The 15,108-nt window shown below is 52.4% G+C and overlaps 1 protein-coding gene across 2 annotated transcripts in view; it reads left to right on the top strand.

Annotated features, from left to right (window-relative positions):
* The window catches only part of LOC140405381 (unconventional myosin-Ib-like), a 276,153-nt gene that overhangs the window by 192,245 nt on the left and 68,800 nt on the right, over window positions 1-15,108 (top strand). For both annotated transcript variants that reach the window (XM_072493715.1, XM_072493714.1), the window contains 3 exons: window positions 2,779-2,883; window positions 4,168-4,214; window positions 4,921-4,984. In XM_072493715.1, the coding sequence (XP_072349816.1) occupies window positions 2,779-2,883; window positions 4,168-4,214; window positions 4,921-4,984 (216 nt within the window). The remainder of the gene's footprint in view (window positions 1-2,778; window positions 2,884-4,167; window positions 4,215-4,920; window positions 4,985-15,108) is intronic.

The raw sequence follows: 15,108 nt of genomic DNA, 5'->3' as shown, positions 1-15,108 counted from the left end.
ATTGTAGGCACCGGGCAGTACATTGTAGGCACCGGGCAGTACATTGTAGGCACCGGGCAGTACATTGTAGGCACCGGGCAGTACATTGTAGGCACCGGGCAGTACATTGTAGGCACCGGGCAGCACATTGTAGGCACCGGGCAGTACATTGTAGGCACCGGGCAGTACATTGTAGGCACCGGGCAGTACATTGTAGGCACCGGGCAGCACATTGTAGGCACCGGGCAGTACATTGTAGGCACCGGGCAGCACATTGTAGGCACCGGGCAGTACATTGTAGGCACCGGGCAGTACATTGTAGGCACCGGGCAGTACATTGTAGGCATTGGGCAGCACATTGTAGGCATTGGGCAGTACATTGTAGGCACCGGACAGTACATTGTAGGCACCGGACAGTACATTGTAGGCACAGGGCAGTACATTGTAGGCACCGGACAGTACATTGTAGGCATTGGGCAGTACATTGTAGGCACCGGGCAGTACATTGTAGGCACCGGGCAGTACATTGTAGGCACCGGGCAGTACATTGTAGGCACCGGGCAGTACATTGTAGGCATTGGGCAGTACATTGTGGGCACCGGGCAGTACATTGTAGGTATCGGGCAGTACATTGTAGGCACCGGGCAGTACATTGTAGGCACCGGGCAGTACATTGTAGGCATTGGGCAGTACATTGTAGGCACCGGGCAGTACATTGTAGGCATTGGGCAGTACATTGTAGGCATTGGGCAGTACATTGTAGGTACCGGGCTGTACATTGTAGGCATTGGGCAGTACATTGTAGGTACCGGGCAGTACATTGTAGGCATTGGGCAGTACATTGTAGGTACCGGGCAGTACATTGTAGGCATTGGGCAGTACATTGTAGGCACCGGGCAGTACATTGTAGGCACCGGGCAGTACATTGTAGGCACCGGGCAGTACATTGTAGGCACCGGGCAGTACATTGTAGGCACCGGGCATTACATTGTAGGCACCGGGCATTACATTGTAGGCACTGGGCAGTACATTGTAGGCATTGGGCAGTACATTGGAGGCATCGGGCAGTCCAGTTGAGATGTTTCTGCATTCTTTCCCCATCTCCCAAAAATAATAAACTTCCATACCTTGAGTTCGGTGCTGTGAAATCACCCACACTTTAAATGGGTTAATACCAGGAGCCCCAGGTAAACCCCTTTTGGCTATAGACAGCGTTGCAATGTCGAGGGTGCAGTGGGGAAATGAGAGTTGTCTCCAGAGGGCAGTGTAGTGGCAAAGGTAGAACTACAAATCTGCAACGGCAAGAAGATAAGAACTAGGAGCAGGAGTCGGCCATCTGGCCCCTCGAGCCTGCTCCACCATTCAATGAGATCGTGGCTGATCTTTTGTGGACTCAGCTCCACTTTCCGGCCCGAACACCATAACCCTTAATCCCTTTATTCTTCAAAAAACTATCTATCTTTATCTTAAAAACATTTAATGAAGGAGCCTCTACTGCTTCACTGGGCAAGGAATTCCATAGATTCACAACCCTTTGGGTGAAGAAGTTCCTCCTAAACTCAGTCCTAAATCTACTTCCCCCTTATTTTGAGGCTATGCCCCCTAGTTCTGCTTTCACCCACCAGTGGAAATAACCTGCCCGCATCTATCCTATCTATTCCCTTCATCATCTTATATGTTTCTATAAGATCCCCCCTCATCCTTCTAAATTACAATGAGTACAGTCCCAGTCTATCAACCTCTCCTCGTAATCCAACCCCTTCAGCTCTGGGATTAACCTAGTGAATCTCCTCTGCACACCCTCCAGTGCCAGTATGTCCTTTCTCAAGTAAGGAGACCAAAATTGAACACAATACTCCAGGTGTGGCCTCACTAACACCTTATACAATTGCAGCATAACCTCCCTAGTCTTAAACTCCATCCCTCTAGCAATGAAGGACAAAATTCCATTTGCCTTCTTAATCACCTGTTTCACCTGAAAACCAACTTTCTGCGACTCATGCACTAGCACACCCAGATCTCTCTGCACAGCAGCATGTTTTAATATTTTATCATTTAAATAATAATCCCTTTTGCTGTTATTCCTACCAAAATGGATAACCTCACATTTGTCAACATTGTATTCCATCTGCCAGACCCTAGCCCATTCACTTAGCCTATCCAAATCCCTCTGCACTTTTTGCTTTACCACTCATCTTAGTGTCGTCTGCAAACTTGGACACATTGCCCTTGGTCCCCAACTCCAAATCATCTATGTAAATTGTGAACAGTTGTGGGCCCAACACTGATCCCTGAGGGACACCACTAGCTACTGATTGCCAACCAGAGAAACACCCATTAATCCCCACTCTTTGCTTTCTATTAATTAACCAATCCCCTATCCATGCTACTACTTTCCCCTTAATGCCATGCATCTTTATCTTATGCAACAACCTTTTGTGTGGCACCTTGTCAAAGGCTTTCTGGAAATCCAGATAAACCACATCCATTGGCTCCCCGTTATCTACCGCACTGGTAATGTCCTCAAAGAATTCCACTAAATTGGTTAGGCACGACCTGCCCTTTATGAACCCATGCTGCGTCTGTCCAATGGGACATTTTCTATCCAGATGCCTCGCTATTTCTTCCTTGATGATAGATTCCAGCATCTTCCCTCCTACCGAAGTTAAGCTCACTGGCCTATAATTACCCGCTTTCTGCCGACCTCCTTTTTTAAACAGTGGTGCCACGTTTGCTGATTTCCAATCCGCCGGGACCAAGATTTGTGAATTACAGTGTATACTTCTTTCTTCCCCTTAGAGGCCAGTAAACTTGTGATGTCCTACATTGCTGCAGTTTGTGGCAAAGGAGAAGAGGTCAATCAGGTCAAAGAGCAGCTTTTGCAGTCAAACCCTGTCTTGGAAGGTATGGTGTATCCAATTGTATCTGCCCATCAGTTAATGTTTTCTTTCCACATCTTCCCGTGAAGACAGGAGGTATGGGTTTCACAGACTCTGACTTCCCTCCAGGACCTCATCCTCATTGTATTCCTTGTTTCTAAGCTTTGACATTGATAGACCATCCTGCCATGGAGGGCTTGATTACCAAACCCCACTCCAACTGTAGCTGATGGACAGAGCAGATCGATAACTTGTCCTCACATCTCCACCAGTGTGGTTCTTTAACCTGCTGTAAGAATGCGCATGACAGAGACCTGGGCAGCAGGCCCCAGTCAGTAACCTCTCACAGCAGCTTCACGGAGATAAGGGACCTTATTCGTTACAGAATCAAACTCCACCTCAAGCGGGATTCTCTGGAATCGGCGTGATGGCCCGATGCCGGTGTCGAAAACGGCGCGAGCCATTCCGCCGTCGGGCCGACCGGAAGTAGCGGAATTCTCCGCACTCCCGGGGGCTAGGTGGACGCCGACAGGGTTGCCGCCATGCCAGCAGGCGCCGAAGGGACGGCGAGAGTCCGTGCATAGAACTTACAGTGCAGAAGGAGGCCATTCGGCCCATCGAGTCTGCACCGGCTCTTGGAAAGAACACCCCACCCAAGGTCCACACCTCCACCCTATCCCCATAACCCAGTAACCCCACCCAGCACTAAGGGCACTTTTGGACACTAAGGGCAATTTCTCATGGCCAATCCACCTAACCTGCACATCTTTGGGCTGTGGGAGGAAACCGGAGCCCCCGGAGGAAACCCACGCACACACGGGGAGGACGTGCAGACACCGCACAGACAGTGACCCAAGCCGGAATCGAACCTGGGACCCTGGAGCTGTGAAGCATTTGTGCTATCCACAATGCTACCGTACTGCCGGCGTATTCTGGCGCATGTGCAGGAGGGTGTTTTCTCCGCGCCGGTCATGGCGGAGCCCCCCCCCCCCCCCCCCCCCCAGGGTCGGATCCCCCCGCGCTCCCCCCCCCCCGATGACCGCACCAGCCAACTTACCTGCCAGGTTCTGCCGTGTGGGGCCATGTCTAATCCACGCCGGCGGGACTGGCCAGAAACTGACGGCCGCTCGGCCCACTGAGGCCCGGAGAATTGCCGGGGGGGGCCGCTGTGAACGGTCCCCGACCGGTGTGGCATGAACCCCGCCCGAAAACCAGCGCCGGAGTTTTAAAATTGTGCCTGTATTAATATTAATTCTGGTCACTTCCAATGGAGCCACTCTTGATGTTTTCCACCTGTTTCTTTTAACAGCATTCGGCAATGCCAAGACACTGCGGAATGACAACTCCTCCAGATTTGTACGTATTACTGTTGACCCTGAGCTGGGACCTTGGTGAGGGAGGGGGGATGTGACTGGTTGGGGATGGAATCTGGCTGCAGAGAATCAGTCGGGAAAAGTTTTTATCAAACCCATGTTGCCCAGGGAACCACATAGTGTGCTGTCCACATTACGGAGCAAATCTGTGATTTCTGGCCTGGTAGAGCCTCGCCAATGTCAGCACTGAGCAACAGGATGGAGGTTCCTGGTTGCATTGGGGCTGTTTAGCACAGGGCTAAATCACTGGCTTTGAAAGCAGACTAAGGCAGGCCAGCAGCACGGTTCAATTCCTGTACCGGCCTCCCCGAACAGGCGCCGGAATGTGGCGACTAGGGGCTTTTCACAGTAACTTCATTTGAAGCTTACTTGTGACAATAAGCCTTTTTCATTTCATTCACTATCAGAGTCTTGCCACTGTGAGAAGGTGGCGAATGGAGATTAAAGCTGTTCTCCACAGGAAGGGAGGGAAGTGGGAAGGTTGTGGGGTAAGTCACTGATTTGCTTGCAAAGTGCGATATTCACAGGTGAACTAGGGGTGGGCGGGGGGGTAGCAGGATATAGCAATTCAGTAACTGTTATTTATGATTGGGTGGGGCTGCTTTGGAAATTTTATGGATCGCAATAAAGCTAACGGTTCCCTGCATTTGTGCTTCTCATAAACTCAGTTTCGACCTTTCTCTGTTCAGGGAAAATACATGGATATTGAGTTTGACTTCAAGGGTGATCCATTGGGTGGCGTCATTAGTAACTGTAAGTATTATTCTCGGTAATTATCCCTCCTTTACCTCTGTGCGGCCTTCTTCCATCACCTCTCCTCTGTGGCCCATCCCTTGGTACTGCCCTGTCATTGTTCTATTCTGACCGATCCCTCCGTAGCCAGCACATCATGTGCAACAATTTGTCCTCCCACCCACACGCAGTCACCTCTGGTATACCTGAACTGTCACCCTTGGCCCCTCCAATTCTTCATTTACATCTTGCGTTTCAGTGACATTTTCCATCAGCCTGGAGTTAGCTTCTAAAGGAGCATTGTACCCCTCCATGGGGCCTGTCAGGGAGCGAAATCCCAAACCCCACTTTTAGCTCAGGATTTGTAATCAATGGCTTGAATGTATCATGATGTGGAGATGCCGGCGTTGGACTGGGGTGGGCACAGTAAGAAGTTTTACAACACCAGGTTAAAGTCCAACAGGTTTGTTTCGATGTCACTAGCTTTCGGAGCGCTGCTCCTTCCTCAGGTGAATGAGCAGTGATCCGAAAGCTAGTGACATCGAAACAAACCTGTTGGACTTTAACCTGGTGTTGTAAGACTTCTTGAATGTATCAAATTGAAGTTGTTTTATGTTTGACCTATTTTTCCCACTGATGGTAAATTTGCAATTTATTCTTGTCACACGATATGGGTTGTGGTGCACTCTGGGTATTGACATTCACACGAGCACAGTGAAATAACAGTTACCAAGATGCACCTCTTTCTTTCGCACTCTCTCACGCACAATTAACCCACAGTATCTACCCGTCTGAGACCCAGGTGACTCAATATTTGCAGGGTCCTCTGCTGTTTGTGATTTTCATTAATGACTTGGATGAGGGAGTTGAAGGGTGGGTCAGTAAATTTGCAGATGATACGAAGATTGGTGGAGTTGTGGATAGTAAGGAGGGCTGTTGTCGGCTGCAAAGAGACATAGATAGGATGCAGAGCTGGGCTGAGAAGTGGCAGATGGAGTTTAACCCTGAAAAGTGTGAGGTTGTCCATTTTGGAAGGACAAATATGAATGCGGAATACAGGGTTAACGGTAGAGTTCTTGGCAATGTGGAGGAGCAGAGAGATCTTGGGGTCTATGTTCATACATCTTTGAAAGTTGCCACTCAAGTGGATAGAGCTGTGAAGAAGGCCTATGGTGTGCTCGCGTTCATTAACAGAGGGATTGAATTTAAGAGCCGTGAGGTGATGATGCAGCTGTACAAAACTTTGGTAAGGCCACATTTGGAGTACTGTGTACAGTTCTGGTCGCCTCATTTTAGGAAGGATGTGGAAGCTTTGGAAAAGGTGCAAAGAAGATTTACCAGGATGTTGCCTGGAATGGAGAGTAGGTCTTACGAGGAAAGGTTGAGGGTGCTAGGCCTTTTCTCATTAGAACGGAGAAGGATGAGGGGCGACTTGATAGAGGTTTATAAGATGATCAGGGGAATAGATAGAGTAGACAGTCAGAGACTTTTTCCCCGGGTGGAACAAACCATTACAAGGGGACATAAATTTAAGGTGAAAGGTGGAAGATATAGGAGGGATATCAGAGGTAGGTTCTTTACCCAGAGAGTAGTGGGGGCATGGAATGCACTGCCTGTGGAAGTAGTTGAGTCGGAAACATTAGGGACCTTCAAGCAGCTATTGGATAGGTACATGGATTACGGTTAAATGATATAGTGTAGATTTATTTGTTCTCAAGGGCAGCACGGTAGCATTGTGGATAGCACAATTGCTTCACAGCTCCAGGGTCCCAGGTTTGATTCCGGCTTGGGTCACTGACTGTGCGGAGTCTGCACGTCCTCCCCGTGTCTGCGTGGGTTTCCTCCGGGTGCTCCGGTTTCCTCCCACAATCCAAAGATGTGCAGGTTAGGTGAATTGGCCAATGATAAATTGCCCTTAATGTCCAAATTGCCCTTGGTGTTGGGTGAAGGTGTTGAGTTTGGGTAGGGTGCTCTTTCCAAGAGCCGGTGCAGACTCAAAGGGCCGAATGGCCTCCTTCTGCACTGTAAATTCAATGATAATCTATGATTAATCTAGGACAAAGGTTCGGCACAACATCGTGGGCCGAAGGGCCTGTTCTGTGCTGTATTTTCTATGTTCTATGTTCTATGACTACTTGGCCATTTTGGCACACTCCAGCTCGTCACTCCAGCTAAAGAGCGACAATCTCTGCCAGGATCCAGATATGCCAGGATCCAAACTTGCATTAGAATTTGCCGTGGTTTTGTTTGGAGCCAAATTCCTGCACCTATCCTATCCAAGGTCACTGACGAGGGACAGGGGCAAGCACGGGGACTCCTCACACCAGGAACTCCCACTTTCTCAGCCTCAAGATGACCCAGCACACAGCTGCAGGCTGATACTTTGAGTAAAATGGGATGTATTGGCGAAAAGGTGGGCTAAGGTGGGTCTCGCTGGGAGGGCCCAGGTCGAGATGTGGTCTGCATTCTAAAACATCAGGGTGGGATTCTCCAGTCACGTGTTCCTCGGCCGCGAGCCATTTATTGGCTGCGGGATTCTATCCTCCCGTCGCTTGTCAATGGGATTTCCCATTGAAACCAGCCCATGCTGGGGCTGGTTTAGCACAGTGAGCTAAACAGCTGGCTTGTAATGCAGAACAAGGCCAGCGGCGCGGGTTCAATTCCCATAACGGCCTCCCCGAACAGGCGCCGGAATGTGGCGACTAGGGGCTTTTCACAGTAACTTCATTGAAGCCTACTCGTGACAATGAGCGATTATTATTATTAGATTATTATGCTGCCGGGAAATCCACAGGCCGGGAAGCGCTGCCGGTGGGAAAAGACAATCCCAATGACCGGAGAATTCCGGCCCAGGAATCAAGACAAGGGGCGTCATTCTCCGACCCCCCAGCGGGTCGGAGAATGGCCGTTGGCCGCCGTGAATCCCGCCCCCGCTGGTTGCCGAAGTCTCCGGTACCGGATATTCTGCGGGGGCGGGAATCGGGCCGCGCCGGTTGGCGGGCCCCCCCCGCTGGATTCTCCGGCCCGGATGGGCCGAAGTCCCGCCGATAAATTGCCTGTCCCGCTGGCGTGGATTAAACCACCTTTTGAACGGCGGGACAAGGCGGCGTGGGCGGGCTCCGGGGTCCTGGGGGGGGGGCACGGGGCGATCTGACCCCGGGGGGATCTGACCCCGGAGGGTGCCCCCACGGTGGCCTGGCCCGCGATCGGGGCCCACCGATCCGCGGGCGGGCCTGTGCCGTGGGGGCACTCTTTCCCTTCCGCCTCCGCCACGGTCTCCACCATGGCGGAGGCGGAAGAGACTCTCCCAACTGCGCATGTGTGGGAAACTGTCAGCGGCCGCTGACGCTCCCGCGCATGCGCCGCCCCGACATGTCATTTCCGCGCCAGCTGGCGGGGCAACAAAGGCCGTTTCCGCCAGCTGGCGGGGCGGAAATTCCTCCGGCGTCGGCCTACCCCTCAATGTTGGGGGCATTCCGCACCTTTGGGGCGGCGCGATGCCCGTCTGATTGGCGCCGTTTTGGGCGCCAGTCAGCAGACATCGCACCGTTTCCGGAGAATTTCGCCCCAGAACCTGCAGCTTTCCGGGGGAGACTTTTTTGGTTCTTTTTTAAACACATTTAGAGCACCCAATTCTTATTTTTTTCCCCAATTAAGGGGCAATTTAGCGCGGCCAATCCACCTGCCCTGCACATCTTTGGGTTGTGGGGGTGAAACCCACGCAGACACGGGGAGAATGTGCAAACTCCACACCAACAGTGACCCAGAGCCGGGATCGAACCTGGGACCTCGGCGCCGTGAGGCAGCATCAAAAGAAGACTTGGAGCCTCGGTGAATGGTAGCTTTGAGGGGGGTGGGGAAAGTTGAAGGGTACAATTGCTCATTATTCTCCTCGTTCCAGGCATGTTTTGCTACCTTTGATTCGTTCTGATTACTCAATATTGGTAGATGAGTGGTAACCCTTGATATTTGTTGCCCGATGGTTGTGTGATCTATCCAAAGTTTGAGTCTTGTGGTAAGGTGTATCGAAAACCACACTCTCAAATGCACTGGGCTGGATTCTCCGTTTCGGTGGCTGTGTGCTGCTGAAAAGGAGAATTCGCGGGCATTTTACAACGGCAAAATCGGCGCCAAGCCTTCACCGATTCCGGGACGGGTGAGGGGCCAGCAGCTGCACCAGGGGGAACTCCCGGCTCCCGTGCCAAAAACGTCCGGAGAATGTCTGGGTCCCTGGCCGCGCACGCCGACGACCTGCAGTGGTCGCGCCGTAGAACATGGCGCCGACCGTGTGCGGACCCGACCTGCCAAATACGGCCCCAGAGGCCACGCCCAGTCCCCCCAGCCCTCGCGGACGGCCCCCCCCCCCCCCCAAGGCCAGCGGCACGGCTCCCGCCCGAATGTGGCACCGCTTGACACAGTCCACAGCCACCACGCCGGATTCCCGACCGCTGAGACCACACATCAACCGTGCGGTCGGGTACCCGACCCATCGGGGGCGGAGCATCGGGGGAGGTCCTTCCGATGACACGCCAACGCTGTTTCAACGGCGTGAGGCGCGTGATGTGATACGCCATTTTGGAGGGGGCGGAGACTTGAAAACTGACGTTAAACCAGTGCCGCCCTCGATATAGGCAGGGGAAGAGATTCTCCGCTCAATCGGCGATTACGATATCGCCGTCGGGCAATGGAGAATCCTGGAATGGTGAGCAGCTACTGGGCATGGAAGCTGCCAGAGTGCTGCTGATCAGATAGATGGTAAGGCAGCAGCAAGATAGAGAAGAATTGAAGACTTAAAATGTTCGGGGGAGGTTGTAGTACTTAACCCTCAGCTTTGTCAATACTGCTGACAATGTGAACCGTATCTGTTAGTGACAATTAGGAGCTTTCAACATGCTTAATGGAGTTGGTCAGCGTGCAATTGCTGTGCCATTAGAAATTGGAGACCGTGACAAAGGGACAGACCGTCACGATGGAGTTCAGTTCAACAGATAATATTCTCGATCTATCCCTGGTTTGCGAAACTGCCAAAATATCCAATTGCTCTGCAGTGGAAAGTTATCAGTTTCAGGCCTTTTGATACAAAGTCCTAGAAATCCATTGACTGTGCCCCTATTACAGGTATGAAGCAGGTGCCAGTGTCCAATATGGCAGGCGATGTGCACACACCTATTCCACACTGAAAGTGACCGCGCACCATGTTGGTAAAGGTCGCCAAAGCGGCGTCCAGGGTCCATGGCTGAAACACAAGCAAATAGACAACCTGACACCTCTTTGAGTTCCCATTCCTGGCTGTACTCGGGAAGCTGTGCTCTACATCTGGTCTAATCCTAGAAAGGGACCATACCATCAATAAAGTCTCACAGTTTGAGCACCATGGTCCTACAAGTTGTTAATAAAAACTGTGGATGAACAGAAAATCTAGTGAACGATTTCTGATTATTTCCAGTAACTAGCCTGGAGAGAAGTCCCCTGGAACACACCCTCTGTTATTTGAGATAATCCAGGTCGGCTCAGTCACTTTAACAGCAATGAGATAACTGCGCCAAAAGATTCATAACCAACAAATGCTGGGGATATTTATTTATCCCACAGTGCTAAAGGGATTTTGAGTTGTTCTGGCTCACCATGAGCAGGTCACTGTACCCTGGGAAAGTCCAGTTAGAGTCAAGACAGGTGAATATGGACACTATTTCCCAAAATGTTGACACAACCAATTGCGGGAAACGCGCATCCTTCCATCCACATTGGGTTAAAATGGATTTGGTTATCAAGAGGTACATTTGAGGATTGCCTGTATAATAATAACTAGAATCACTATTTTACTGCAACAACATCCATTCTGTTTTCATTTATTGGGATTCTTAGATTTTTAGTAGTGTTTCAGGATCGCATACCAAATCCTACCCGATGTGTTGCACAGTTTAAAATGCACAACCCACTCAGCAGGCATTCAGCAAACCGCTCTGAGCACACAGTCAGCAAACCGCTCTGAGCACACAGTCAGCAAACCGCTCTGAGCACACAGTCAGCAAACCGCTCTGAGCACACAGTCAGCAAACCGCTCTGAGCACACAGTCAGCAAACCGCTCTGAGCAAACAGTCAGCAAACCGCTCTGAGCACACAGTCAGCAAACCGCTCTGAGCAAACAGTCAGCAAACCGCTCTGAGCACACAGTCAGCAAACCGCTCTGAGCACACAGTCAGCAAACCGCTCTGAGCACTGTAGCGCATAAAGACTCCGTGAGACGAATAGAGTGAAGTCGATGAGGCTTTATTAAGCGTGTCTGTTCCCCCGCAGCTCGATAGTAAACTGGCCTGCGGGGGAAGACTCCGGCTTCTTATACTCCGCCTTCAGGGCGGAGCTTGAGGTCATCGGCCAACCAGGACCCGGAATCTGTCAGCCAATGACATTAGGGTTTCCAGTCCCACATGACCCCCAATACATACTACCACAAGCACAGTCAGCAAACCGCTCTGAGCACACAGTCAGCAAAACGCTCTGAGCACACAGTCAGCAAACCGCTCTGAGCACAGTCAGCAAACTGCTCTGAGCACACAGTCAGCAAACCGCTCTGCGCAAACAGTCAGCAAACCGCTCTGAGCACACAGTCAGCAAACCGCTCTGAGCACACAGTCAGCAAACCGCTCTGAGCACACAGTCAGCAAACCGCTCTGAGCACACAGCCAGCAAACCGCTCTGAGCACACAGCCAGCAAACCGCTCTGAGCACACAGCCAGCAAACCGCTCTGAGCACACAGCCAGCAAACCGCTCTGAGCACACAGTCAGCAAACCGCTCTGAGCACACAGTCAGCAAACCGCTCTGAGCAAACAGTCAGCAAACCGCTCTGAGCACACAGTCTGCAAACCGCTCTGAGCACAGTCTGCAAACCGCTCTGAGCACACAGACAGCAAACCGCTCTGAGCAAACAGTCAGCAAACCGCTCTGAGCACACAGTCAGCAAACCGCTCTGAGCACACAGACAGCAAACCGCTCTGAGCACACAGACAGCAAACCGCTCTGAGCACACAGACAGCAAACCGCTCTGAGCACACAGACAGCAAACCGCTCTGAGCACACAGTCAGCAAACCGCTCTGAGCACACAGTCAGCAAACCGCTCTGAGCACACAGTCAGCAAACCGCTCTGAGCACACAGTCTGCAAACCGCTCTGAGCACACAGTCTGCAAACCGCTCTGCGCACACAGTCAGCAAACCGCTCTGAGCACACAGTCAGCAAACCGCTCTGAGCACACAGTCAGCAAACCGCTCTGAGCACACAGTCAGCAAACCGCTCTGAGCACACAGTCAGCAAACCGCTCTGAGCACACAGTCAGCAAACCGCTCTGAGCACACAGCCAGCAAACCGCTCTGAGCACACAGCCAGCAAACCGCTCTGAGCACACAGCCAGCAAACCGCTCTGAGCACACAGCCAGCAAACCGCTCTGAGCACACAGCCAGCAAACCGCTCTGAGCACACAGCCAGCAAACCGCTCTGAGCACACAGCCAGCAAACCGCTCTGAGCACACAGTCAGCAAACCGCTCTGAGCAAACAGTCAGCAAACCGCTCTGAGCACACAGTCAGCAAACCGCTCTGAGCACACAGTCAGCAAACCGCTCTGAGCACACAGTCAGCAAACCGCTCTGAGCACACAGCCAGCAAACCGCTCTGAGCACACAGCCAGCAAACCGCTCTGAGCACACAGTCAGCAAACCGCTCTGAGCACACAGTCAGCAAACCGCTCTGAGCCCACAGTCAGCAAACCGCTCTGAGCCCACAGTCAGCAAACCGCTCTGAGCACACAGTCAGCAAACCGCTCTGAGCACACAGTCAGCAAACCGCTCTGAGCACACAGTCAGCAAACCGCTCTGAGCACACAGTCAGCAAACCGCTCTGAGCACACAGTCAGCAAACCGCTCTGAGCACACAGTCAGCAAACCGCTCTGAGCACACAGTCAGCAAACCGCTCTGAGCACACAGCCAGCAAACCGCTCTGAGCACACAGCCAGCAAACCGCTCTGAGCAAACAGTCAGCAAACTGCTCTGAGCACACAGACAGCAAACCGCTCTGAGCACACAGACAGCAAACCGCTCTGAGCACACAGTCAGCAAACCGCTCTGAGCACACAGACAGCAAACCGCTCTGAGCACACAGACAGCAAACCGCTCTGAGCACACAGTCAGCAAACCGCTCTGAGCACTGTAGCGCATAAAGACTCCGTGAGACGAATAGAGTGAAGTCGATGAGGCTTTATTAAGCGTGTCTGTTCCCCCACAGCTCAATAGTAAACTGGCCTGCGGGGGAAGACTCCGGCTTCTTATACTCCGCCTTCAGGGCGGAGCTTGAGGTCATCGGCCAACCAGGACCCGGAATCTGTCAGCCAATGACATTAGGGCTTCCAGTCCCACATGACCCCCAATGCATACTACCACAAGCACAGTCAGCAAACCGCTCTGAGCACACAGTCAGCAAACCGCTCTGAGCACACAGTCAGCAAACCGCTCTGAGCACACAGTCAGCAAACCGCTCTGAGCACACAGTCAGCAAACCGCTCTGAGCACACAGTCAGCAAACCGCTCTGACCACACAGTCAGCAAACCGCTCTGACCACACAGTCAGCAAACCGCTCTGACCACACAGTCAGCAAACCGCTCTGAGCACAGTCAGCAAACCGCTCTGAGCACACAGTCAGCAAACCGCTCTGAGCACACAGTCAGCAAACCGCTCTGAGCACACAGTCAGCAAACCGCTCTGAGCACACAGTCAGCAAACCGCTCTGAGCACACAGTCAGCAAACCGCTCTGAGCACACAGTCAGCAAACCGCTCTGAGCACACAGTCAGCAAACCGCTCTGAGCACACAGTCAGCAAACCGCTCTGAGCACACAGTCAGCAAACCGCTCTGAGCACACAGTCAGCAAACCGCTCTGAGCACACAGTCAGCAAACCGCTCTGAGCACACAGTCAGCAAACCGCTCTGAGCACACAGTCAGCAAACCGCTCTGAGCACACAGTCAGCAAACCGCTCTGAGCACACAGTCAGCAAACCGCTCTGAGCACACAGTCAGCAAACCGCTCTGAGCACACAGTCAGCAAACCGCTCTGAGCACACAGTCAGCAAACCGCTCTGAGCACACAGTCAGCAAACCGCTCTGAGCACACGGTCAGCAAACCGCTCTGAGCACACGGTCAGCAAACCGCTCTGAGCACACGGTCAGCAAACCGCTCTGAGCACACGGTCAGCAAACCGCTCTGAGCACACGGTCAGCAAACCGCTCTGAGCACACAGTCAGCAAACCGCTCTGAGCACTGTAGCGCATAAAGACTCCGTGAGACGAATAGAGTGAAGTCGATGAGGCTTTATTAAGCGTGTCTGTTCCCCCACAGCTCGATAGTAAACTGGCCTGCGGGGGAAGACTCCGGCTTCTTATACTCCGCCTTCAGGGCGGAGCTTGAGGTCATCGGCCAACCAGGACCCGGAATCTGTCAGCCAATGACATTAGGGCTTCCAGTCCCACATGACCCCCAATGCATACTACCACAAGCACAGTCAGCAAACCGCTCTGAGCACACAGTCAGCAAACCGCTCTGAGCACACAGTCAGCAAACCGCTCTGAGCACACAGTCAGCAAACCGCTCTGAGCACACAGTCAGCAAACCGCTCTGAGCACACAGTCAGCAAACCGCTCTGAGCACACAGTCAGCAAACCGCTCTGAGCACACAGTCAGCAAACCGCTCTGAGCACACAGTCAGCAAACCGCTCTGAGCACACAGTCAGCAAACCGCTCTGAGCACACAGCCAGCAAACCGCTCTGAGCACACAGTCAGCAAACCGCTCTGAGCACAGTCAGCAAACCGCTCTGAGCAAACAGTCAGCAAACCGCTCTGAGCACACAGTCAGCAAACCGCTCTGAGCACACAGTCAGCAAACCGCTCTGAGCACACAGTCAGCAAACCGCTCTGAGCAGTCAGCAAACCGCTCTGAGCACACAGTCAGCAAACCGCTCTGAGCACACAGTCAGCAAACCGCTCTGAGCACACAGTCAGCAAACCGCTCTGAGCAAACAGTCAGCAAACCGCTCTGAGCAAACAGTCAGCAAACCGCTCTGAGCACACAGTCAGCAAACAGCTCTGAGCAAACA

Source organism: Scyliorhinus torazame, chromosome X (assembly GCF_047496885.1).
Source record: "Scyliorhinus torazame isolate Kashiwa2021f chromosome X, sScyTor2.1, whole genome shotgun sequence".
Classification (NCBI taxonomy): domain Eukaryota; kingdom Metazoa; phylum Chordata; class Chondrichthyes; order Carcharhiniformes; family Scyliorhinidae; genus Scyliorhinus; species Scyliorhinus torazame.
Note: the sequence above shows the minus strand (reverse complement) of the source record. Positions and strands in the feature narration are given on the sequence as shown.